This window comes from Telmatherina bonti (genome assembly GCF_933228915.1).
Source record: "Telmatherina bonti genome assembly, chromosome: 23".
NCBI lineage: Eukaryota > Metazoa > Chordata > Actinopteri > Atheriniformes > Telmatherinidae > Telmatherina > Telmatherina bonti.
The window spans coordinates 6,843,839-6,870,017 of record NC_136632.1 but is presented as its reverse complement, the minus strand read 5'-3'; the positions used below and the strand labels follow the sequence as shown (position 1 = coordinate 6,870,017).

At 42.4% G+C, this 26,179-nt stretch overlaps 2 protein-coding genes across 2 annotated transcripts in view; one reads left to right on the top strand and one right to left on the bottom strand.

The window, feature by feature from the left end:
* The window catches only part of gnptab (N-acetylglucosamine-1-phosphate transferase subunits alpha and beta), a gene marked incomplete at its 5' end in the record, with an annotated part of 29,416 nt that extends 14,155 nt beyond the window's left edge, over positions 1-15,261 (top strand). Inside the window, 14 exons of the mRNA XM_079263201.1 lie at positions 4,313-4,474; positions 5,624-5,803; positions 5,933-6,103; positions 6,189-6,312; positions 6,388-6,603; positions 7,807-8,831; positions 8,910-9,109; positions 9,182-9,401; positions 9,483-9,596; positions 9,682-9,767; positions 9,842-9,940; positions 10,027-10,194; positions 12,126-12,216; positions 14,273-15,261. Of these exons, the coding sequence (XP_079119327.1) occupies positions 4,313-4,474; positions 5,624-5,803; positions 5,933-6,103; positions 6,189-6,312; positions 6,388-6,603; positions 7,807-8,831; positions 8,910-9,109; positions 9,182-9,401; positions 9,483-9,596; positions 9,682-9,767; positions 9,842-9,940; positions 10,027-10,194; positions 12,126-12,216; positions 14,273-14,344 (2,928 nt within the window). The 3' untranslated portion in view covers positions 14,345-15,261. The remainder of the gene's footprint in view (positions 1-4,312; positions 4,475-5,623; positions 5,804-5,932; positions 6,104-6,188; positions 6,313-6,387; positions 6,604-7,806; positions 8,832-8,909; positions 9,110-9,181; positions 9,402-9,482; positions 9,597-9,681; positions 9,768-9,841; positions 9,941-10,026; positions 10,195-12,125; positions 12,217-14,272) is intronic.
* Positions 15,262-16,706: 1,445 nt separating this feature from the next.
* On the bottom strand, positions 16,707-25,519 carry chpt1 (choline phosphotransferase 1). The gene is made up of 8 exons (XM_079263382.1): positions 25,126-25,519; positions 22,746-22,893; positions 22,509-22,650; positions 21,689-21,773; positions 21,134-21,265; positions 20,889-21,047; positions 20,658-20,783; positions 16,707-18,130 (listed from the first exon to the last, which is right to left on the bottom strand). The coding sequence occupies exons 1-8, from the start codon at positions 25,363-25,365 to the stop codon at positions 18,014-18,016; spliced, it is 1,149 nt and encodes a 382-aa protein (XP_079119508.1). The 5' UTR covers positions 25,366-25,519; the 3' UTR covers positions 16,707-18,013.
* Between the last annotated feature and the right edge of the window lie 660 nt (positions 25,520-26,179).

The following is a 26,179-nucleotide window of genomic DNA, read 5'->3' as shown; positions in this document are numbered from 1 at the left end:
TGAACGAGTGGAGAGCGAGGTAGAAGGTGGTTGTTGGTGGGATGTGTAGCGGGGAAGGAGAGTCAGGCTGTGGGTTCATGTGGAGCCCTGCATCTGGGTCTGGAGGTCCAGGCGCTTTCATAGATTAAACAATGTATTAGAAATGTTCCTCAGAGGTTTTGCTCCATGTTGACATGAAGCATCACAGAGTTGCTCCACATCCATGATGAGAATCTCCCGTTCCACCACATCCCAAAGCTGCTCTGCTGGACGGAGATCTGGTGACTGTGGAGGCCGTTGGAGGACAGTGAACTCATCGTCATGGTGGAGATGATGTGAGCTTTGTGACATGGTGCATCATCCTGCTGGAAGTTTCCATCAGAAGATGTTACACTGTACTCAGAAATGGATGGACATGGTCAGCAGCAGGACTCAGGTGGAGGTTAAACCGTGTCATTCCACCAGCAGCTGGTTGTCGTCATGCCACATTAAAGTCCCTTCTTTCCTCATTCAGATGGTCAGTTTTAGCAAGTCGTCTAAAACATACAACGCTTTCCATTTGTTTTGACCACTGAGCACATAATCACCCACTCACACCCTGCTTTGTGTGCCTGTGTTGGAGCGTTATCAGAACTATAAAGAGAACCGAAATAAAGACGACATAATCAGTGGGTTGCTCCAACCAGCTAATCCTCTTCAACGAAAGCAAACTGGAAAAACTGAGCAAGCCTCTAAAGATGGGCCACAAATGTTTAATTACTTTTTTCTGCTTGGTTTAGCTGATAAATACACTTAGCAGGTAGGATAAAAAATACAACAATTCACCAAACTACAAGCAGCTTACTGCTATAATTAAATGCAAGTCTCCAAGTTCATGTCAGGGAAGATGATTGTGCTCGGTGTTGGATGGTCAGAACTGTTGGTGTGTCTCTCACGTACATGTAGCACACACACACACACACACACACACACACACACACACACACACTGCAGCACGGTCCTGCAACGCCTGGCGTAACTCTGCTGAGGTCAGATGGAGACCGCCTTCCCCGCGACCCCACACAGAGAAGACGACATCACTGAACTTTCCAAACTCGCACACAAACACTTCCTTGTCGTTCTGATTCCAGCAGCCAGCAAATTCCTTCACACCAGCATCGCAGCTGCTTGGATTCGGCCTCTTCAGATGAAGGGTCAGAGGTCAAAGCGCCCGATTTGACCAAGTAACTAACAGCCAGTTTCTAATTTGCACTTGTTTATCTCCATATTGCAGAAACCTTCCCTTCAGTGTCTTGTTGTCACACTGCTCTTCAGCAGCAGACATTAACCCCAGCAGACCCCACTTCATCTCCTGCTGGTGGTCACACCTCAAAGTGTCTGGAACACTTAAATTAGCAGAAATTATAAGGATTAAAAAGTCAATGTCTGTTCTGATCCCTTATATAAAAGGGAAATTTATAGATTTTATACTAAGGAAAGTGAATAATTAAAAAAAAAAAAATTCCACCTGGAAACATTTAGTCATTGAGATTAAAAAAAAAACCTTTTATAAGAGTTTCTTGGCCCAGAGAGCAGCAGCACAAGAGAAATTACAACCATAAACATCATAAAAACAGAACATACACCTACAACATGGATTAAAACATTGCCAAGGATTAAACGTATGGAAAGATCTGAAACAGCATGTGCAGCTGGCAGCGCAGGACCAAAAAAACACTGGAAGTATCAATGATCTGAACCAAACTGTTCAGAAATATTTAATTATGTTTCCAGATGTCTTTATCTGAGCTCTGAACCGCAGGGTGGCACCAGAGCTCACACAGACAAGATGGGGATGTTGAGTTTTTCCTGTGGTGTCGGAACGAAGCTAAAATACTTTTATTTTTACTTTTACTCTCTTTAAATGTCTGAATAATCATGTAAAAACTGTTTCATGTTCAGACACAACATGCTCTTCTCTACAAGGTGATTCATCACAAGAAAAAAATATTGTGAATGAACCACTAAACATCGTGGTTCAGTGACAGCTTGTCCTGAAGCAGTCTTCTTCATCGCACTCTTCACTTTTTAACTCCAACAGACCAAGATGACACCTAACACATGACCGGTTTGTAACACATGACCGGTTTGTAACACACGACCGGTTTGTAACACACGACCGGTTTGTAACACACGACCGGTTTGTAACACATGACCGGTTTGTAACACATGACCGGTTTCTAACACATGACCGGTTTCTAACACATGACCGGTTTGTAACTCATGACCGGTTTGTAACTCATGACCGGTTTGTAACACACGACCGGTTTGTAACACACGACCGGTTTGTAACACACGACCGGTTTGTAACACACGACCGGTTTGTAACTCATGACCGGTTTGTAACACACGACCGGTTTGTAACACACGACCGGTTTGTAACACACGACCGGTTTGTAACACACGACCGGTTTGTAACACACGACCGGTTTGTAACACACGACCGGTTTGTAACACACGACCGGTTTGTAACACACGACCGGTTTGTTACTCACGGCCGGTTTGTAACACACGGCCGGTTTGTAACACACGGCCGGTTTGTAACACACGACCGGTTTGTAACACACGGCCGGTTTGTAACACACGGCCGGTTTGTAACACACGGCCGGTTTGTAACACACGGCCGGTTTGTAACACACGGCCGGTTTGTAACACACGGCCGGTTTGTAACACACGGCCGGTTTGTAACACACGGCCGGTTTGTAACACACGGCCGGTTTGTAACACACGGCCGGTTTGTAACACACGGCCGGTTTGTAACACACGGCCGGTTTGTAACACACGGCCGGTTTGTAACACACGGCCGGTTTGTAACACACGGCCGGTTTGTAACACACGGCCGGTTTGTAACACACGGCCGGTTTGTAACACACGGCCGGTTTGTAACACACGGCCGGTTTGTAACACACGGCCGGTTTGTAACACACGGCCGGTTTGTAACACACGGCCGGTTTGTAACACACGGCCGGTTTGTAACACACGGCCGGTTTGTAACACACGACCGGTTTGTAACACACGGCCGGTTTGTAACACACGGCCGGTTTGTAACACACGGCCGGTTTGTAACACACGGCCGGTTTGTAACACACGGCCGGTTTGTAACACACGGCCGGTTTGTAACACACGGCCGGTTTGTAACACACGGCCGGTTTGTGTAACACGGCCGGTTTGTAACACACGACCGGTTTGTAACACACGACCGGTTTGTAACACACGACCGGTTTGTAACACACGACCGGTTTGTAACACACGACCGGTTTGTAACACACGACCGGTTTGTAACACACGACCGGTTTGTAACACACGACCGGTTTGTAACACACGACCGGTTTGTAACACACGACCGGTTTGTAACACACGACCGGTTTGTAACACACGGCCGGTTTGTAACACATGACATGACGGGGACGTAACACAAACACATGACCGGTTATTGGGACGCTGGCTTTTTTTTATCTTGTGATATACAAGTTGCTGCTGTTTTAATATATTAAATTACCATCATGATTGATTTATTATGATTGTTTTATGCATTTATGTGTGCATTTATTGATTTGCTCTTGTTTTTATTTACCTTGTTAGGTGACATTGAGTGTTCACAAATAAATATTACTATTATTACTATTACTATTACATTATTACTATTATTATTATTATTATTATTATTATTATTATTATTATTATTATTATTATGTCACTGTACTTGAATGTCTTAAATTCACGAGATAATATCAGCCTTTTTAATTTTCTATAGATTTCTATGAAGAGTTGAATTCCTGATGTTTTGTGGGTTGTTAATGTTAGAAAATTTAAGATCAGTTCATCTGGTGAAACCTTTGGTAAAAATAAAAAAATCACTCTTCAGCTGTTTCATTAAGTAAAAAAAGAGTAAATCACAAATGTTAATGAAATTTTTTATTATTTACCTGAACAATGTGACTTTGTAGAACGCATCAGAATAAATAAAATGAAATGCTTTCATTTGGAAACTTTTTTTCTAGATGGATCAGAGGAAATAATCATGTATTATCATAGTTTGGTTTATTATGTAAATGTTTCTAACAAAATGAAAGAAAACAAAGAAAAAAAATACTGAAAGTCTAATAGACACGTCCATTTAAATCCTTGGAATATGAATTTCTTTGTTTTCATTCCAGCAGAAATGATTTCTACTGAAATAAAACCAAATCAACCTGGATCAGGTTTATAGATTTCTCAAATGGCAGCTAACTCATCAGCTTGTAGCATTTCTCTACCTGCCTGACACCTCATGAACGTTTTATCTGTCCCTCAGTTTGAGTTGTACTCGGAGGCCAGCATCGCCCTGCTCCACCTGAAAACGCCGCAGGACTTCGCTGATCTGACCCAGCAGGCGAAGAAGAACCTAACCCTGGACGGGAAAGAGTTGACCATCAGCCCCGGCTACCTGTTCTGGGACCTTACTGCCATCTCACAGGTATTCTCCTTTCCCACAGTCTTCCCCCTCCTGCATCGCTTTACAGAATTATTAGGGGTGGGTAATGAATGGAAAAAATCAAATATTGGGATTTTTCACTTCACAATTTTAAAATCAATTTTTTTTTTTTTTTTGTTAAAAAATCTTTTTCTTTTTATTGAAAAAAATATAATCCATTATAATTTGTTTAGTCATTTTTATTGTTTGTATTGAACCTTTTACTTGTCTTCTTGGGCATTATAGCAGCAGAATGATGATCTGGTTGCTGCATTTTTTTATTCCTAATTATAATGAAGAAAAATGACGAACAAAAAGAATTCTGAACTTTTTTTTTGTTTTTATTTTTTCGTCTACAAAAATCAGCAATATTAAAGAATCATTAGAATCATAATATAAATCAAATCAGCACCAAAAAAATTGGACTCAAATTGAATCGGGATGAAAGCATATCGTCACAGCCCTAATATTAATAAAGTCCTTTTTATTATAATATTAATGTGTTTATTCGATTTAATATAATATTAATGTGTTCATTCAATCTAATATAATAATAATGTTTTTATTCTATTTAATATGATATTGTGTTTTATTAAATCTAATATAATATTAATGTTTATTCGATTTAATATAATGTCTTTATTCTATTTAATATAATATTAATGTGTTTATTCAATTTAATATAATAATAATAATGTGTTTATTCGGTTTAATATAAAAAATGTGTTTGTTCGATTTAATATGATATTATTGTGTTTATTAAATTTAATATGATATTAATGTTTTTATTTGATTTAATATAATAATAATAATGTGTTTATTAAATTTAATATGATATTAATGTGTTTATTTGATTTAATATAATAATGTGTTTATTCGATTTAATATAATAATAATAATAATGTGTTTATTCGATTTAATATAAAATAATGTGTTTATTCGATTTAATATGATATTAATTTGTTTATTTGATTTAATATAATAATAATAATGTGTTTATTCAATTTAATATGATATTAATGTGTTTATTTGATTTAATATAATAATAATGTTTATTCGATTTAATATTATATTATTGTGTTTATTAAATTTAATATGATATTAATGTGTTTATTCGATTTAATATAATATTAATGTGTTTGTTCGCTCCAGTCTAAACAAGATGAAGATGTGTCAGCCAGCCGGTTTGAAGACAACGAGGAGCTCCGCTATTCGCTGCGCTCTGTTGAAAAACACGCCCCCTGGGTGCGACACATCTTCATCGTCACCAGCGGGCAGATTCCCTCCTGGCTCAACCTGGATAACCCCAGAGTTACGGTGGTCACACACCAGGTAGTCCGCCTCCTCTTCTCACCAGTTCAACTCTTAAATGAGTGTTTTGATCGGCATTGTTTGTGTTGGAACTGTCACGTTTATACTTTACGTGTTGTTGTGAAATGTTCATCCTTCTTCCTCTTGCAGGGAATCTTCTTGAACCACAGCCACCTTCCCACCTTCAGCTCCCCTGCCATAGAGACCCACATCCACCGCATCCCAGGTCTCTCCCAGAAGTTCATTTACCTCAACGATGACGTGATGTTTGGCAAAGATGTGTGGCCGGATGACTTCTACAGCCACTCCAAAGGGCAGAAGGTATGAAGAGGATGCGTGACGCGCTCACAGGGGAGTTTACTTCAAAATCTGGTCTGAAATTTCTTTATTTTTATGTTTTCTTCAGGTGTATCTCACCTGGCCGGTTCCCAACTGTGCAGAGGGCTGCCCAGGATCCTGGATTAAAGATGGTTACTGTGACAAGGCTTGCAACAACTCTGCGTGTGACTGGGATGGAGGAGACTGTCTGGGTAAAGAGGCTGACACCGTTACATTTCCTCCATGCACGGTTGGGTTTGTGTTACGGCGATCCTTCTCTGTAACAGGTACAGCAGGGAACAACCGCTTCGCTGTGGGTGGCGACGGCGGCGGGCCCGGCGGGGCAGGTGGACAGGTGTGGCAGTTTGGAGGAGGTCTTGGAGGTTTTGGTGGGATGTCATACTGCAATCAAGGCTGTGCCAACTCCTGGCTGGCGGACAAGTTCTGCGACCAGGCCTGCAATGTTCTGGCCTGCGGCTTTGATGTGGGCGACTGTGGTCAAGGTGAAATTAAAATAAATTAATGTAATAAAATATAAGTTTCATTTCAGAAAGTTGGAATATTGTGTTAAGTATTAACCTGATGGTAAAACTGAAACGTTTTATCATTTCATGGAAATATGAGCTGAATGTGAATCTGACGGCTGTAAAAAGTAGTTCCAGGATGCTCGTCCTCTGTAAACATCTGGGAAGTGAGGAGAGCAGCTGCTGGTCAGTAGAAATGTTTCGTACTGGTGAAACTGGACTGCAGCAGACCAGTTCTCCTGTTCCACCATGCTGCTGTGATGATGCAGGATGTGGTCCAGCATGGTGGAACCTGCAAGGTCTTCCCTGAAAGAGACGTTGTCTGGATGGGAGCAGATGTTTCAGCATTGATGGAGCTTCCCAGATGTGGAAGCTGCCCACGCCATCGGCACTAATGCAACCCCATCCCATCAGAGATGCAGGCTGATAACAAGCTGGATGCTCCCTCTCCTCTTTAGTCTGCAGGACACGCCGTCCATGCTGTCCACAAACTATTCCACATCTTCATCCAGGTTTCCACTCAGAACATTTTAGATGAGCTTTGGTCCAGAGAAGACGGCGTGTTCCTGGATCCTCTTCACATATGATGGAGCTTTAACCTGCTCCATCATATATGCTCATTTTGGCCCCTGCACACAGAGATTCCTTCTGATCCTCTAAATATTTTGATGATGATATAACCTGTAGATGGTGGGATCATCAAAGTCTTCACAATTTAATGTTGAGGAACATTTTTCTGAAATTGTTCCACAGATTTTAGGCTCAGTTTGTCTCAGACCGGAGACTCGCTGTCCATCTTTACAGCTGAGAGTCTCTGCCTCTCTGAAATGCTCCTTTCATACCCGGCCTTGTTACTGACCTGTTTCAGTTAATCAGTCATCCAGTTGGTTTTGACTTGTTCCAGTTACCTTTCCAGCATCTTTCTTGTCCCCATTCCACTTTTTATTAATGTTTGGTTGAAAAGATTTGAGCTCATATTTTCCATGAAATGATCAAACGTCTCAGTTTCTCGGGTTCTAGTAGGAATGAAATATGAGTTGATGAGATTAGCAAATCATTGGATTCCTCTTGTATTTATATTTTCTAAGCATCCTAACTATTCTGAAATGTACATCGTAGATCTGACTGAAAAAACAGATATTTCTTCATGATTTGATAATGAGTCTTGCTTGTCATTCAAAGAGCACTTTGGTGAGCTGCACCACGTGACCCTCCTTAGGACCCAGAACCTCTACACTCTCCCTCAGGGTGAGGTCAGACCATATTTCAGCTTTGAGAAACTGGCCCGCAGAATCACTGAGGCCCACGTCAGCGACAGCCCCGTGGTTCGCCACACCTCCGTCGCCAACAAGTGGAAGACCATTCACCTGCTGCTGCACTCCGGCCACAACGCCACACAGATCCAGTACAACATCACATTCCAGAGAGAGGACGACGACACGCAGTTCAAAATGAGCTTCACTGTAGCTGTGGACACACGGGAAGTTCCTCAGACCAACGTGACCCAGACTGCAGGCAAACACGCAGCGAAAGAGCCCAAACTCACTCCGACCCCAGAGCCAGTTTTCCCTTTCTCTGACATTCCTGAAGACAAACGAGGACCTAAGATCCAGAAGAGACGACCTGACGTACCTCAGGATGTCATACGAGTTCCTTCTTTAAATGTCTCACTTTTACCTCCTCTTGTGCGCAGCGAGCTTGAAAAGCTGGAAGAAAAACTCCTGATTGGTGACATTACTATGAAAGGTTACAACCTCACCAAGGCTGAGCTTCTAAAGCCGTATGAGATGCTGGCTGGAAAGCAGCAGAGCACCGATCCACAGCCAGCTGGAGTCCAGAGGAAACCCTATAAAGACCTGGAGGGAGTGCAGCTGAAAGGAAAGGAAGCTGGAAACATCCAGAGAAATGCAAACTCTGAGGGAGACGTGTTCAGGAAGGATGTGTTGAAGCAAAACCAAGCGGTTACTCCTCTCATCCATGTGCAGATAGATGATAAAAGTGATGAAACTCCTGAACACCTGAATGCTGCTATAGAAAGGCCCTTGACTTCCAAACTTCTGAACAGTATTTCCCAAAAAAAGAGGGAAGAGATTCCAGGTGAACCCGCAAGCGCCCCTCCGGTCGGGAGGAAGCTCCAACACTTCATCTCCTCAGATCGAGGCTTCCTGCCGTGGGAGAGGAGAAAATATTTCCAAGCCTTGCTTGAGGTGAGTCGCCGGCACACCCTGCACATTTAAGAGCTCTAGTCCTGCATGTTTATGGCTTTTTTTTCTGGTGTTTGGCAGGAGGAGGAGCGTCTTCAGAGAGAGCTGCTGTATGAGACGAATGGTGCAGCTACAGGCCGAAAGCTGCAGGACACTTTCGCCGATTCGCTGCGTTACGTCAACAAGCTGCTCAACAGCCAGTTCGGCTTCACATCTCGCAAAGTTCCTGCACACATGCCTCACATGATCGACCGGCTCATCATGCAGGAGCTGCAGGACACGTGAGGAGCACCAGCTCTTTTTGTTTAGATTTTTCCAAAGAGGCGACGTCTCTAACGTCTCTGTTTCTCCAGATTCCCAGCAGAGTTTGACAAAACGTCCGCCCACCGCGTCCGGCACTCTGAGGACATGCAGTTTGCCTTTTCCTACTTTTACTTCCTGATGAGCGCCCAGCAGCAGCTCAACGTCTCCGAGGTGTTCGACGAGATCGACACGGACCACTCGGGCGTTCTGTCCGACCGGGAGATTCGAACTCTGGCCACGAGGATCCACGAGCTTCCGCTGAGCCTCCAGGTCCGTTCTGGCTCCGATTCATCGGCTCATCACAAAGCAGCCACGCTTTGGAGTTAAATGTCTGTTTGTTGTTGTTTCCAGGACCTGACAGGCCTGGAGCAGATGCTAATCAACTGCTCGAAGACCCTGCCCACTAACCTGACCCAAGTCCACTTGGTGAACCCGACTCAGGAGGCTTACTATGACCCCAGCATGGTGAGCCAAACTGGAAATTCTTAAACTGAAGCCATTAAAATTGATAGAAAAAAATCCAAAGTTATTGTTATTATGTAATCGGCAGCCTCCTGTCACAAAAGGCCTCATTCTTCACTGCAAAGCCGTCACAGAACGGATTCACAAAGCCTTCAAAGACCAAAACAAATACAAGTAAGCTCTAAAACTCTTCATTTGCTCATTAGAAAAGATTCTCTGAAGCTCTAAGGAGGCTTCTTGTTTGACAGATTTGAGGTGATGGGGGAGGAGGAGATTGCTTTCAAGATGGTGCGAACCAACGTGTCCCATGTGGTGGGCCAGCTCGACGACATCAGGAAAAATCCCAGGTGGAAAGGAATTAAAGTCTCAGTGTGGTGGAAAAGCTGCTTGGATCTGCTCCGTCAGCGCTAACGTCCTCATTATGATCCCGCAGGAAGTTTATCTGTCTGAACGACAACATTGACCACAGCCACAAGGACGCCACCACGGTCAAGGCTGTCCTGAGAGATTTCTACGAGTCCATGTTTCCGCTGGCGTCCCAGTTCGAGCTGCCCAGGGAGTACCGCAACAGATTCCTGCATATGAACGAGCTTCAGGAGTGGTAGGTTTCTCCAGGAGTGTCTGCCAGATGATCCGTGGCGGCAAAGACCTTCTGATGATGTTCGTTTCGTCATCCAGTAGAGTTTGTACAAGGATCTACAGCTATGCTGTGTTTGCTAAACGTTGTCTTTAGAAGCAGAAATTTGTGCCACTTGGTGGAGAAAACATCAATACATGTTATGATTGAGGGTTATTTAACATCAAAGGTGGTTTAGTAAGTTTTTCTCCATTGAGATTAAACCTTTAAACCAGTTAGATTCCACATCTCCCAGTTGGACTGCTTACACTCTTGTGTGTGTGTGTGTGTGTGTGTGTGTGTGTGTGTGTGTGTGTGTGTGTGTGTGTGTGTGTGTGTGTGTGTGTGATTGCTGATAGAGTGAAAATGAGAGAAGGAAGACTTAAAAACCAATTTGGTCAGACATAAAAAAAGCTTCTTTTGGAAGAGTTTATTAATAGATCTCAAATGTATGACCAAAATGATTTACAGATAGCGTTTCACCCCGTCTCCCCCCAACACACACACACACACACACACACACACACACACACACACACACAGTTAAATCAGCTGTTTAACAAAAGATCTTCTTCATCTTAAGGCGTCAGAGGGTCTGAGTTGGTTTTCAGAGCAACGCCTCTGTTAAAGTGATTTCTAATGTCTCCTAAATGCCGTTTGTTGTGATCTCGATGTTGTCATCTGCTTGGCTTTAACTGTTTTTATTAATGTTTTATAAATGACAATTTAATCTGTTTTTTTTAAAGGTGCCGTGGAGATTAATTACACATTAACAAAATTAATGTGAAAACATTGCAGGGAAATTAATTCAAGCTGAGACAGTCATCCAGCTCCATGTTGCTGTAGAGCAGTTTAACATGCAGTACAATTTTATGTAAAGTATATAACCAGTTTTTATCCTGCAACATGTCAGAAACATGCAAACTGGAGTTGATGTTATCTTTAATTTAATTTAATTTTAGTTTGATTTCCTTTTTTTATTTTATTTCCCATTTTTATTTCATTTTATTTGGCAAATTAATTGAAATGACAATTTTAGTGATAATTTAATTTAATTTGGATGATTGAGCGATCCGTCCATGCATTTTTCAGTTGTAATGTGATGTTTATGAATCTAAATCTCTTACCTATAAATCTCCTGCATGCTCTACAAGGTAAAGCAAACTGAACTTTGTTAGGATTTGTTAGCAAAAGGACTTTTTGGTGTTTTTGTGCTACAGATCTTATTCTATGCAGAGATTAAAGTCCCGTTTAATCCAAACGTCAGCTGTTTAGTTTACTTATGGCAAAGAAATGATTTTACAGGTGAAATCAGACCTCATGCTACTCTTAGAGGTTTTTATTTATTTGGTACATTTTACCTTAAATGAAGATCTACATGTCTGGTGGTTTGTACAATTGTTAAAATGATTGTTGTACGAACGTTAAAAGAATTACCTGCTGAATTAATTTCCCTCTCAGCCTGATGTGTAATATTCTATTCGGCCTGTCAGATTAAAACTTTTGCCTTATTTGACTAAATCCGGACGATTATTCTGTTTGTACCTTTTTACTGTATTAACTGCAGTCTAATCCATAAGTTGGTTTTACAGAAAGAATTATTGAGAATCTGCGTCATAATTAAAACCATTTAGGAGTCTGTTTATGTTCAGGTGGTTTAACTTGTAGATTGTCAGCTTCTCTGCAGCCTGAGCTGTAAGATATACGACTTCAGCGGGGCTGAAGCAACAAACAGATGGCGCTGGGGGCGTCGCTTTGCCACCCTGTTGCCCTGCTGCCCCCTGCATACACCACGCTTCCTTCCCTTCACCTGTGTGTCGCCCATTGAGACGCCCACCTCTGACATTTCAGCAGTCAGTGTAGGTGTGTCATGTGGAAACACAAGGAGTTAGTAACCGAGAGGTGCTGTTTTCCAGGCGGGTGTATCGAGACAAGCTGAAGTTCTGGACCCACTGCGTCCTCGTGACTCTGGTCATCTTCACCGTCATGTCCTTCTTCGCCGAGCAGGTCGGTATCCCCCTCAGATTATCCTCAGTTTATTTACACACCTCTCTTCTTGCATGATTCATGCTCGAGGCCTTCGCTGCAGAATTTCACTGGTCCGGCTCGCGTGTCCACTTAGCGGGATGATCTTCGCCAGACCCCCCGACCCGCAGCAGTCCTCCTGACTGCCTTTGTTAACTTTTATTCCACATTAAGGTGGAAGAGCTCTCAGAAAAGCCTGCAGATTTAGAGACATTGCATGTGCTTTTGGACCACTTTCCTGTCACGTCCTCCCAGTTTGGTACTGGCAGCCCAGTAAAGGAAATGCAAGGGATTGTTAAACAAACGCAGCTTGAGCCATGAGAGACATTTAGCTGTTGTGAGTAATCCAGAGGTTTCCAGTTACTGCTCAGCGATCCCTTAAGAAAGGTTAATAATTGCAGTGACCTGAAGAGAATCCCCCCTGCAGCAGCGTGGGGGTCCAGAGCTCCGGAGAGGAATGTGTCGGACTTGTCCAGTGGCTCTTTTTGGCAGCAGATGAGTCTGGCTGTCCTGCTGTCTAAGCTGTTAAGGTACAGTTTAGATAAGAGAGATCAGAAGTGTCCTCGCTCCTCCCTGGGAGAGGGGGGGGTGCTTTGCTCTGCTACCTCCCATCTAAGACGGTCAGGTTTCAAACATGCCCTGATTGTCGCCAGGAATAGTTTGACATTTTGAGGAATGGATTTTCTGTCTCGCTCTCTGAAAAGTAGGAAAAATATTTTCTTTTAATTCCCAACATCTTAGGAAGCAAATGTAAATGCTTGGTAGAATTTAACAAAATGAACTTTCCATGAGGGAGGGAGGGAGGCTGAGGAGGAAGGAAGAAAGGCATAAGAAGAAAGAAGTGAAGTTGGGAAGATAAAGCTGGTCCTGGTCCTCAAGGTCCGGCGTCCTGCAGGTTTTCCATGTGTCCCCGCTGCAACACACCTGACTCAAATCAATGTGTGTTTAGCAGACGTGCAGAAAAACCCACAGGATACCGGCCCTGCAGGACCAGGACTGATGATGATCCCTGTCCTAAATGGTTGCTAGAAACGAGAAGTTTATGTTGCTGCTCCTTTTTGATTCCAAAGTTTTTACAACTAAATACGAGATTGTGTCCCACATTAATCACTGGCCATATTGTCTACATCATCCTGCTGGAAGTTTCCATCAGAAGATGCTACACTGAGCTCATAAAGAGATGGACATGGTCAGCAGCAGGACTCAGGTAGAGAGGCCTGAAGTGGGCCGGATGGATCCATGTTGTCATGATGTTTCCAGCAGATTCTGATCCTACCATGTGAATGTGGAGCTGAACTGGAGACTCATCAGACTATTTAATCCAGTTCTGGTGAGTCTGTGTGAATTGTAGCCTCTGTTTCCTGTTGTTAGCTGACAGGAGGGAACCCGGTGTGGTCTTCTGCTGCTGGAGACCATCTGCTTATGGTTGGATGTGTTGTGTGTTCAGAGATGTTTTGCATGTCCTGGTTGGAACCAGTGCTGACTGGACTTCCTGTTGTCATGCCACAGTCACTTCCTTTCCTCAGTCAGAGGCTCGGTTTGAGCTTCATCAAATCGTCCAGATCATGTCTGCATGACTACATGGTTTAAGTTGTTGCTGTGTGATAAGATGTTAGATTATTGTCAGTGTGCGGCTCTGTATTTATGCAGCAGATGACAGGGACACAAAATATCATGTATAAATCACTGGAATCATGTTGTAGTTATTGCCACCAGACATTTTAAATAGTTGCATGTAAATAAAGTCAGATTTAATGTGATTTATGTATCCAGAGCAGAAAATGACAGGATTACTGAGATTGGATGCAGTATTAGCACAAATCTGTCCTAAATCACACATTAAAAAGCTTTTGTTGCTACATTGTTGTTGCAGCCGTCCTCATAAAGCAAGAGTAGGTTGTTGACTTTAATTGTTTCTGAAACGATCTTAAAACTTCTAACCGTACATCTCAGATGTACCAATAATAAATACCAAGCGGTAAGTTCACAAATACCCAGTGAATTCACTTTTTTTTTTTTTCCCCCCCCCTTCCTGCAGCTGATTCTCCTGAAGCGTAAGATGTTTCCCAGACGCAGGACGAACAGGGACAGCAACCCTGAGCGGGTGTGAAAGAGGAAGACCGCCTTTTCTTCTTCTTTTCTTGCCTCAGCGGTGAGGCCGGGAGCAGATCCCGCCCGGGGGGAAACTCCTCGCTGCTGACGTCCATCAACACAGCTTGTATGAGATGAGCATGGAGCTTTATTTTCTGTAATCATGGATGTGAATGGCTGCTGACGGGAAGCACAGCCATAACAGAAGAGAGATTTCTTCTTCTCCACCGGGGGCACAAACCCGCAACATTCCCCCTCATCTCACCACTCCTGCCATCAGCATCACTGACAACTGAACTGTTAGTCTGAAACTCACTGCTGCAGCAGGTTTTAACTTAATATCCACAAAGTGCACCTGGTACCGACTTCTTCAACTTTAAAATCTACTTTTGCTTGTTTTTATTTTTCGATCTGTTCGTGTTGAAATGTTTGAAGATGTCTCTTCTGCTGCTGAAAAGCTGCAATGTTTCCGGACTTCAGAAACAAAATGAGGAGAGCTTTTACAGCTACGGCTTCATTTAAAAGCCTTAGCAGGGGGAGGAATACACATGAGATATAGGAATATTTCATTCAGATCTTGGCTGGTAAACTTTTTCTAAAAACGTTTAAGTGCCTTTGTTCTGGCTTGTTTTTGTTAGCTGCTGGATTTGAACATTTCCAGTGTTTTCCACGTCCAGCCCTGTTCTCGTGGTTTACAGTAATGAGCGGGACACAGAATAATGATATTAATGTGCAAACGGTGTTTTTGTGATTGTTTGAGCTCCATGTGATACCGCAGCTTTCACAGCCACCTGTGTGTGTGTCCCCGTGGGACTCGACAGGCTCGCTGCTGTCTGAAATTCAGACCACCTCAGCATGTTCTGTAACTTATGTTGTATCTTTGTGACCAGTGAGACCGTGTGATGGATGCATCATGTTTGAATGCCAGAATGTAAAATTAACGTCAGAAATGTGCTTGCCATATATGGAAAAATCTCTAAATGTTTGTTTTACAACGTTCTTTGTTACGGGGACAAAAATGCGGCTTGCTGCTGATTCACAGGACGGGCAGCATCAGCAGGCGGGGCCGGCCAGACGCTATGTGATGATCGGGAACGGGATTTCCTCAGATTGCATCAGTGGTTCCTCTGACTGAAATAAAACGGTATTTAAGTCATCCTCATGTTGTGACTGTTCACTCAGGAGACATTTAAGCTGATTCCTTGTCATGTTTCAGTCTCTAAACTTAAAACTGTGCGATAGTTTTGGTCTTTTTTTAGCCGACACAAACAGTTCTGGACTTTCTTTTCTTTCAGACTCGTCTCAGATTTAACTGGAGAAACTAACAGATGCAGTCCAGGGTGTCAGAATATTTTCTTTGCAGAGATTTCAGCAGTCTTCAGCTCGGTTACATCGTATCTGTGCTGTCCTGCAGACTCTGCTGCATTGGACGGGGTTTAGATTAATCCTGCCTCAGATTCATTGTCCCTCTGCAGGAGGTCAAAGCTAACAACTGTCAGGAGTTGTCAGGCCCCCCCAAAACGTGTCCATGTGTTTTGTGTTATGACCTAAGTGTAATTAAAACTGGAAGGTGAGCCGATACCAGGTGCAGCCATCAAGACCACCTTGATGGCCTTTCTCACCATCCAGCACAACATGCACACCTCCCAACACTCTGCCTGTGTGTGATGTAGAGTGGGGAAGGAGGGGCGTCCAGTGGATTTAGGTCCAGAGGGAAGTGAGCTTCCTTCCAAAAGAGGAGCCGCCAGCGGCACTAAGCACACCCCCATTCCCGAGGCCCCACCGAGGACCAGGACAAGCAGCAGCAGCAGGTATCTGAAGCTGCTGGACACCTGCATGCAGGATCCTCTAGAGGCTGCAGTCGAGCATTTGAACCACACTTTACCAGAAAACGTCTGCAGTGGGTTCAGGATACATGACGACTCATTTACCGCCAGCTTCATCCACTGATAAACTCTGCGATGCGCTGGATGGTCCAGATGGATGGCCAGCATGTCACAAAGGGTTAGGGTTAGCAGAAGTGTCTAAAGTTGGTCCTGGAGGGCTGCTGTTCTGCAGGTTTTGAAACAGATTATTGGCTCAACATGCTTGGACAGAACTTAACAAGATGTTGAGGAGACTCATTTCATTGAGTCAGAAAAAAAAAAAGAGAACCAGAGCTGACATCCCTCCTTTAGGGTTTCTGAGGAAGTCCAAGTGGCCTCTGCTAAATCTGTTTATCTAATTGATCATGTCCTGGTGTAAAAAGGAAGCAGCGTGACTTCTGTAGTCAAGACAATGATCCATCCCATGATGCAGAAACAAATGCACAATCTGTTTGCTTTGGCAGAAAGAGAACAAACTGGTGGGACACCATCATCCCCAGTATCTTTATTCCAATGATGTTACCAACAAACTGGATGAAAAATAGTCTTTATTACAATCTTATCCACTCACATCTGTTACAAGACAAATGTTTTACTGAACAGTTTGATCAGAGTTGTACATTGTAATGCATAGTTCCAAAGTCAATCCAGTTATTTAGCAGAACTGAGTAGAGTCCGTGATTCTGCAGAGATGTGGTGAACAATAAAACCTAGAACTTCCTTAAATAGTTTACCGACTCCATGGAAACAAAATCCCTTTCGATCCCAATTAACCTGAATTAAGTGTCAGATTAAAACTTTTAAATGATTTTCAAATCGTACCATAACTAATAATCCGATAAATCTTCAATAACCGAACAAAGTTGTCCACATGTACACGAGACATTCGTATCAGTGAGGATAATTCAGAAGTGAAGAGCTGGAGGAAGAAAAAAAAATCCAGTGTCGTTGCGGTATTGTAACTATTGTCTGATATGAAAAACAAAAACATAAAAAGCTGCTTTAAATATTTATAAGTTAAACAGAAATTACAACAGAAATATTTAAGGCGTCTTCGGTTCATTTCTGTACAATCACACGTAATTATTAGCCCTTCAGGGAGAAGAACAGAGAAAGCAGAACAAATCCAGTGTTGAGCTTCATCAGTCGACGGCGCTTTAAAAGGCCAGTTTGCCAGGACTAAAACAAAGACACTGGAAGTAAAAAACCCAGTTAAACTGGGCTGGTGTTTGTTGGGACAACCTGAATAAAAAGTGCCTGTCGTCGTTTTCAGCATCGACACTGGTTACCCCGTTCATGGAGCTTCGTTGACCACCTGCCCGTCCACGTTGGACACTTTTTTATTGGAAATTAACTGAGGTAATTTTTAACTTCATTTTAAAGCCCTGATTTCTTTAAGATTTGGTCACTTTTAATAGAGCAGAAATAAGCCGTTAAGAAAACTTTAATTAGGCAATCGTGTAGTTTGGATGTTTCATCATCATCCATCCTGAAATGTTTTGAATTTAAAGCAGATAAAACGTTTTGATCTTTTCCCAGACTCTTAAAAAAAACCTCCTGCTTAAAGTAAATCTTGAGTTATTCAGGATGAAAAAGCAGATGAGACGTTTCAATTAAAATCCAATTGGCTTCAGCCGCCGAGAAAACTTTACAAACTTTTGCTTCAGTCGTTCCGGCCGGTGGGTCAGGCGATTTTAGTCAGAGGTGGTTACTCTGTCGAGGCTCGGGGTCGAGGGTCTGTCCTCGTTGTGGGGGTCTTCGTCTGCTTTCAGCAGCGGGGAGAGATCCGCGTCTCCCCCCGCCTCCTCCCGCCGGGCAAGCCGTCAGTCGCGGTGGGCGTGGCTCGGCGCTGTGATGCTGAAGACTCGGATGCGCAGGTGGGAGGCGATCTGTAGGCACACGCCGGTGCAGTAGCGCGTCAGATCCAGAAGAGAAATGACCTGGAGAGAAGACGGGGGTCCAGTTACCATGACTTTAACCAACACGGTCTCCATAGTTACCGCCGGGAACCGACACGGTCTCCACAGTTGCCGCCGGGAACCGACACGGTCTCCACAGTTGCCGCCGGGAACCGACACGGTCTCCACAGTTACCGCCGGGAACCGACACGGTCTCCACAGTTACCGCCGGGAACCGACACGGTCTCCACAGTTACCGCCGGGAACCGACACGGTCTCCACAGTTACCGCCGGGAACCGACACGGTCTCCACAGTTACCGCCGGGAACCGACACGGTCTCCACAGTTGCCGCCGGGAACCGACACGGTCTCCACAGTTGCCGCCGGGAACCGACACGGTCTCCATAGTTACCGCCGGGAACCGACACGGTCTCCACAGTTACCGCCGGGAACCGACACGGTCTCCACAGTTACCGCCGGGAACCGACACGGTCTCCACAGTTACCGCCGGGAACCAACACTGTCTCCACAGTTACCGCCGGGAACCGACACGGTCTCCATAGTTACCGCCGGGAACCAACACGGTCTCCATAGATGCCATTTTACATATTTATGACTATTGCAACAGCCTTTGTATGTCTCATCCAAAAATCTATAACTCAGCGACAGACTGAGCTCAGAGACTTTCACCCTCCTTTATATCAGGCCTTTTCACACCCATGTGATCACGTCAGAAGTTCCAGATCCTCTGGTTATCCCAGAGACCTGGTTGGAGACCAGACTTGGCCAAGCACCTGTAAACTCTAGAACAAGCTGCCTGAGAAGATCAGGTCATCAGAGTGGGTTTCTGCTTTTAAATCTACTAAAACACACAACAGATTCCTGATTTTACAGCTGATTATATTTCCAGAATGATTTGCTGTTGTACAGTTTTATTTCTGTTGTTCCTTGTTTTAATGGAGTTGTCTGAAACATTTTGTGACTTCTGTTTAAGAAAAAACACAGAGTTGTAACTATTATTCTAAGCAGCTACCAAAAACAGATGCCCAGTGAAGAGAGGAAAACCATTAAAAGGGTTTTCTTGATGCTGTTTTCGAACAAGGCTTTGTGATGGAAACACGGCAGGAATCAGACCAGAAAACTTTCAGAGTAAAACAGTTTGTAGAATTGTTGGAAAGCCACATTAAGAGCCGTGTTTGAAAGACCTGTGGGATGAATAACCAGATGCCGCGGCAGAACGGTGCACCCTCCCTTTGCATGAACTGGACATTTCATTAAATTCAGCATCAAAAGTGTTCAAATGAACAACCCAACAAGCCAGATGCAGTTTACAAACAAGTCCTGTGGACTCGTGAAGCGAAATTAAGACTTTCTGTGAGCTATGAAGAAAAATATTCTCCTGTTGTAGCTGTAAAATCTCCTGATTTTAGATGTTTCCCTGCTTCAACACACACTTAACGGTCACTGTGTTGAATCTGATAAGCTTTTGGATCCTTGACATTTACATCAGGTGCAGGAACAGAGAAGCGTCTAAAACCTGGAGGACGGTGCAGCTCGAGGACCAATGTTGAAAAGCTACAAGTTCAAGCTGGTGGTTTTGTCATCTGAAGCTGGATTTGTACTCGTACGGTCGGGCCGGCGCCGCTGACAGATGAAATGTAAGGAGAGAAATTTCTTCATAATCAAAAAAGTTAGATTTGAAACCAAAAATGATTTTTGAGAGCAAAAAAAAAAGTGAGAATCAAATTTGTTTTTGTAGAGATAGAAACAAATTCGGTTCCAATTAAAAAAAAATATATTAGAGAAAACATACTTCTCCACCTTCAATCAAAACTAATGTTATCAATCAAAACTACAGTTTTCTTCAATCAAAACTAATGTTATCAATTAAAAATTACAACCATTTTGCATAAAAATAAGTCCTTTTCTTTTTACAGATTAAAACATTTGGTTACAAGTTCTAAAGTTTTGTTTGCAAATTTAACTGCATTTGATGGGCGGGGCCTGCGCTGGTGAACGAGTTTCTATTGGTTGGTTCCACCTGACGCCAGCTCCGCCTTCTGCGTTTCACCCATTTCTCTCTTGCTGTCCTGCTTGAAGGTAAGTTGGCAGCCTGTTGGTCTTGAAATCTATCCCAAAAGTTATCAGCTGCACTACATATCTTTGGCCACAACCAGTCACACACTTACAATACTCCCACTTTAAATCACAGCCCCAAGTTTTAACACGCCGCACCTTGAAATTCACTCAGTGGTTAAGCTACTCTGCTCAGGCCATGACTAGCAGACAACCATGTCCCTGCTAATCAGTGTGCTTGGAGCAGCAAGCAAGGTGTTATAATCCATTACTTGTGTTGTAACATGGAGGGTAGGAAGGTGACGCTGCAATAGACCTTACGCAGACCCCTTGAGAGTATGAATCCAGCTTTAGGCATCACTGTGGACAGATCCCACAGAGTCTGAGCAGGCCTACTGAACATGAACGTCATGCTGAATTTTACACATTTGGCTGAAAATGTGAGAGAAATGCTTCACTTTAACCCTTCTGTAAACTGGTTTCCAGTACTGACCATGGCGATCCAGAGTACTACATATTCATCAACGAAGCTGTTGAAGTACTGGTTGAGGAAGAGGAGGCTGGGCCCGATGAAGGCTGTGTCTGGAAGGTGTAGCTCACTTTTAGTCATGTGCGCTATCTACGGATGAGAAACATGAGGAAAAAAAACTGATTAAATGTTGATTTGTACGATCAAATATGAACGGAAATGGCAGCATGGTTCATTAAAAGCGATGGAACGTACCACCAGCTTGTTGGAAATCTTAGAGATGACCATGCCGAAGGTGAGGAGGTACAGACAGGGGTGGCGCTCAAACAGATGGCTGGAGGACTTCTTGAAAATGATGAAGGCCAGCGTGAGAACGAGGCCGATGTGCAAACCAGGAGTCAGAACACTGGTGTCCTAAACAGCAGAGTGGATTATTAAAACCTGTTAATACCTTGTGTTCAATCAGGTCACATTTTACTCCTCCAGCTGGGGCCACTTACAGCTACAGTAGAGCCATTCTTGCCAACACCTCCATTCAAAATGACATAGAAGTAGTTGTAGCAGGAGTAAAGGGCACCCCCGATGATGCCCATGATGGGGAAGATGTACAGCTTCACTCCGATGACTGGCAACTATGGAAACACAGGGGTTAACTTCAACAGATGACAGCAGTTCGTAGAAAAAAAGTTCTTATATACAAGAGCTGAAGCATGCTGAGCATGATGGGAGGGAAAAGCAAAAAAAGACAACAGAAAACAAAAATGCAGGGTGACATCATCAGCTTTTTTGAGCCAGATCATGTCCAATAGATGACCTGTTGCCATGACGTTGACTACCCATATTTACCTTCTCACTTCTCTCATGTGATGTTAAGTCAAGCCTCCAAAGGCAGCACAGAGTAAAAGTAAAACACAAGTTCTATTTAAAGACTAGAAGAACGACTACAAACTAGGAATTGATTCAGTCATTAGTTCTCGACTCAGGTGAAATGAAAATGTCCCTGTGAGTGCTGTGTTGTTGCATGTGAGTGGATTCGTCTCGTCATTCGTGGTTACCGTGTTTTGCCAAAGGCTCACGCCTCCAAAAGCGGACATCAGGTACATGGTTATGATGGCGATCTGTACCTCTGTGACGTCGACCCTGCAGGGAGATTCACACTGAAGCTTCAGCTTTCATCTGGAAGAACTCAAACAATGTCAAAATATTGTTCATTTTAAGAAAAAAGTCAAAGAAATGTTCATTAGAAAATATAAATGAACGTATGTAAACCAATTGGATAAATAGGTACATAAAGCTAAACATCTAATAATACTGAATGTATATAATTATATGCACATGTGTGGGGGTATGTACAACTGCAAGTTTATCTGTAGTTGTATAATGTGGATATGTACATAAATATATGTGCATATATGCAGATTTATGAAAGCGTATAAATATATAGAGGTGTATGATCACCTATAAAGGTAAATATGTCGTTGCTTTGTGCCTGTGAGTGTATGTGCATAAGTATATGTGTATGTATATATGCAGATGTGTACGAGTCTGTATGTGTACATGTCTATATTTATTTTTTTGCATTTAGTTATTTCTTTTCCACAAAAAAAAACCAGAAAACTGACTATTTAAGGGATTATTTAAACAACTGCAAGGAAGAAAAGATTATAATTGTAAAGGGGGGGCAAAAATACATAAGCATTGCTTCATCCTGCTCCTTTTCGGACTCTATAATAATTGCTACTTTTTTAACCTGTTGTTTAAATTGTGTTATTTTGTCTGAAATAAAGAAATATCTATCTATCTATCAATGCTTAGTGGAAAATTCCAAAGAAGACAAATATTTATTAGAATGTATTTACTATGCACGTGACTTACAAGCCAAAGCGAAGGGTCCCGGACACATAAGTCTGCCAGTGGGCACAGAAGAACATGAACATCCCAATGAAACCACAGAAGAACATCCAGTTAGTGTATCCTCCTATTCCACATGAAATGCACGTTCCCACGGCAACAAAGACTGAAACATCATAAAATATAAAGTCAGTCCTGAAGTGTTCAAGTTGTTTGTAATGAGCTAAGTGTATAATAACAGCAGGATATCACAGTGGAGACCTGTGGAGACAGCATCACAGCCGTGGTCAAAGAGCTCCCCGAGTGCCGAGCTGCTGTTCGTCCTCCTGGCCTGTTTCCCATCAATCGCATCCAGCGACTGGTAGATGAAGAGGCCCAGAGCAGAGAGGATGAAGGCCCACGGTGGAGCCTGAGGAGGAGGACCAGGAGGAAAGATGGTTCATAAAGAGCTCTGCTAACATGCACTGAATAACTAACAGGTTACGGTTGTTCGAGTCAGTTTTCCTACAAAAATCCAGCAGAAAATACATCTTACATGTATGGCTGTGACGATTTTTCGGATGCTGATTTGACTTAAATTGCAATTCTTACAATTCTTTGATTTTTGTAGATTAAAAACAACAAAAAAAAAATGTATAAACTTTTCTTTGCTCGTCATTTTTCTTGATTTCAATTAGGATAAAACAACAGAGTAGCCAGACCATCATTCTGCTGCTATAATGCCTAAGAAGACGAGTAAAAGATCAATAATAACAACAAAAATGACAAAAATTTAATAATTAATTATTTTTATTTATTTGAAAAAAATGAATTTTTTTTATCAAAACAATCAATTTTAAAATGTTAAAATATCGATATTTAACTTTTTGATTAGATTTTCCCACCCCTACTTACATGTATAATTTACAAATGGTAACAGGGGAAACTTGGTCAAACAAGACCCAAAACTTTCTCATGGGGTTCTGAGAAACTGGAGTGGACATGTTTCTCTACTGTAAAAATCAATATATAAATCAATACTTCCAACAACAGAGATTAGCAGTCCTGTAGTGTTGTCATCTAACTGAACACCCTCAATATGAATCCAGATTAACAGATACTTCCATATGAAACACTTTGGTTTCATATCCACACTGTTATTGTCAAATATTCTTTATTATTATTATTATTATTATTAATGCAGCATAATAGTTAAAAACCTGTGTTTTTACTGTGAATAATCAGGATGTGGACCCAGTAAAACATCCCTGCACCATCTGTACTGCAACTGCGAGTAATGCAGAGTTTCATTTCAGAGTGAAGAAGAAGAGAATCCAGCTAACTGGAGCAGCTCAGCTCTTCTTTCTAGGGTGAAGGTTATGGACCATCTGGACACCGGCCCGGCCAACAAAGTATGTTTATGACTACAAAGAGTGTGTGTATTTGTTCAAGTGTGTATTTCCATGGGGATCAAAAATCTCATGCTGTCCAAATTCTTCTGAATCCCTGCAGTTTTTTTTCTTCTAAAAAGTCTTAATACCTCAATAAATAACAAGACAGTCTGTTTGTTTAGGTTTATTACAGGGTTACTTGAAGGAGATCACTCAAGATTTAACATGAAATCCTATAATACATGTTTGCTTGCACAGCCATGAGAATTTGCAGAGAAACGTGGACATTAATAAAGCAGGGGTCAGTCTTTGAACAATAACAGAGAAAACGCAGCAAGCTTTTGCACTTGTGGAATTTGACAGCAACAGCAAGCTGCCTGGACTTTGCCTCATTTGCATGGATCTCATGGCTCGACTGGACAAAGGTTTATGTCTGATAAAGAGACAAATCGGTGCATTTATTGCCCCACAATGAACCTGCGTACAGTTCTACTGGATCATAGGTCAACTCTTGGCTCAGCTAGATGCTGCAAGGCCAAACCATTAATGCCAGTTCAGGCCATGAATCGCAAATACTACCCAGATTTTCGTTTACACTAAGTAGTCTTGCGAAATAATGAGCCTCTTCTGAAAAGGGATTGAAAGAGAACAATACACCTCCACAAAGTCACGTTTTTATGCCATTAAAAACACTGCATGACATGAGGGAGGACAGACACAACACGTCCAAACATGTCAACTTTACCAGGACGGACGTGAACACATCAAATGACCACGCGACTTGTTTCCAAAACGGTATGAGTTACGGCTAATGCGATTAAAATCTGACATATTAAATCTTCCTTGTTTAACAAGGCCACTCCAACACAACATGTCGCTGTTTAATATCATAATATTATGACACGATCTCCGATTCGGCTATCACTTTTAGATTATAATAATAATAATAATTTAAAAAGGCTTTTTAAATACAATTTCCCAAAATACACCGCCGACGGCGTTAGCTAGCACAATGATTACCTAAATACGATAAAAAAAATAAATTAACATGAAATCTTAATTAAAATAAGAGTTTTTCGGAGGCTCAAACGTATGCCGAATGAATAAGCAGACTCTATTGATTAAGTAAATGCCTCAATTTCTGTCTTCCAATGCAGCAGAAAGTGAATACACCCCTGACTCCACTAATTTCTAAATGTGGGACCGGGTTCCTTTCATGGCACAGACGTAATTAGCGCAGCGGAAACTTCAGCCAAGGTCGCTTCACTCACCTCCTCTGTTGCTGTTGGACAGTAATAGACGAGCACCACCGTGGACAAAATATTGACCAAAAGTCCAACAATAGTTAGTGTGTTTGGTGCAATCCATGTCGGTATTTGCTGGACCAGCCAGTTCCAGTAGATCTGACACGGCGGCTCAAACAGGGAGCGACCCGAGGCGCTGTATTTATGCTCCTCCAGCCGCTTGAGTTGTGCGGGTGACAGCGGCTCCGGCCACAAGAAATGTGGCATTATTTTTCTACCTCCGCAATCTTCAAAGTACCGCAAATAATCCCCTGATGCTCCCGGGTACCGCCTCAGGAGGGGCTATATGATCTCTCGGTCTATTCCGAAAAGGCAGCAAATCATTTGGCATTTATAGCAGGTCGAGCCGACGAGGCCATTTCTGCAGCGGAACCAAAGGCCGTCAATAGTTCGTACGTTTCTGATCGAGGTACGTCCCGACAGGAAGCGGTAGTCCGGAAGGAATAACACCGCTGTACCGGGAAGTTCAAACGAATATTTTTTTTTATTTATTTATTTATTTATTTATTTTATTAAGTTTAAAAAAAGTTATTACATGGGTCAGTTTTTACAAAGTGCAATCATGAAGATGATCATTAAAAAGGAACAACAACAAAGAAATTAAACAGTACAATACAAGGGGAATCAACCAGTGATGTAGTTGTACAGTTTGCTCAGATGTAAAGTTTTAGTATTTTTTAGGTACAGTTCAATGTTTGGATCACATGAAATAAGTACATAGCTCAATTTTTTGAACAGAGAAATAAAGGGCTTTTTTCCCCAAGTATTTCATTTTATGTATGTGAAACTTTGCTAAAATAATCACCAAATTGATGATATATGACTCAATTTCGTCAGACTCGTTTAAAAAGAAATCCTTACCCAAATGTTTCTTAAGATCTAATTGAAAGTCAGACCAGAAATTAGATACATGCAAATATTGAAAGAATATGTGTTATGGTTTCAGATTCATTTCAGCAGTTCAAATGAATGTTATCATTTGCAAAGACATCATATATACGTATATATGATCATTTGCAGA

Bases quoted from the DNA above. Each gene is read 5' to 3' on its own strand.
- chpt1 (XM_079263382.1), bottom strand. From the start codon at position 25,365: ATGCCACATTTCTTGTGGCCGGAGCCGCTGTCACCCGCACAACTCAAG. The intron at 21,774-22,508 runs GTAAGTCACGTG...ATCTCCCTGCAG, and splicing joins GGGACCCTTCGCTTTGGCTT to GGTCGACGTCACAGAGGTAC. The intron at 21,266-21,688 runs GTAACCACGAAT...GTGTTTCCATAG, and splicing joins TGAGCCTTTGGCAAAACACG to TTGCCAGTCATCGGAGTGAA.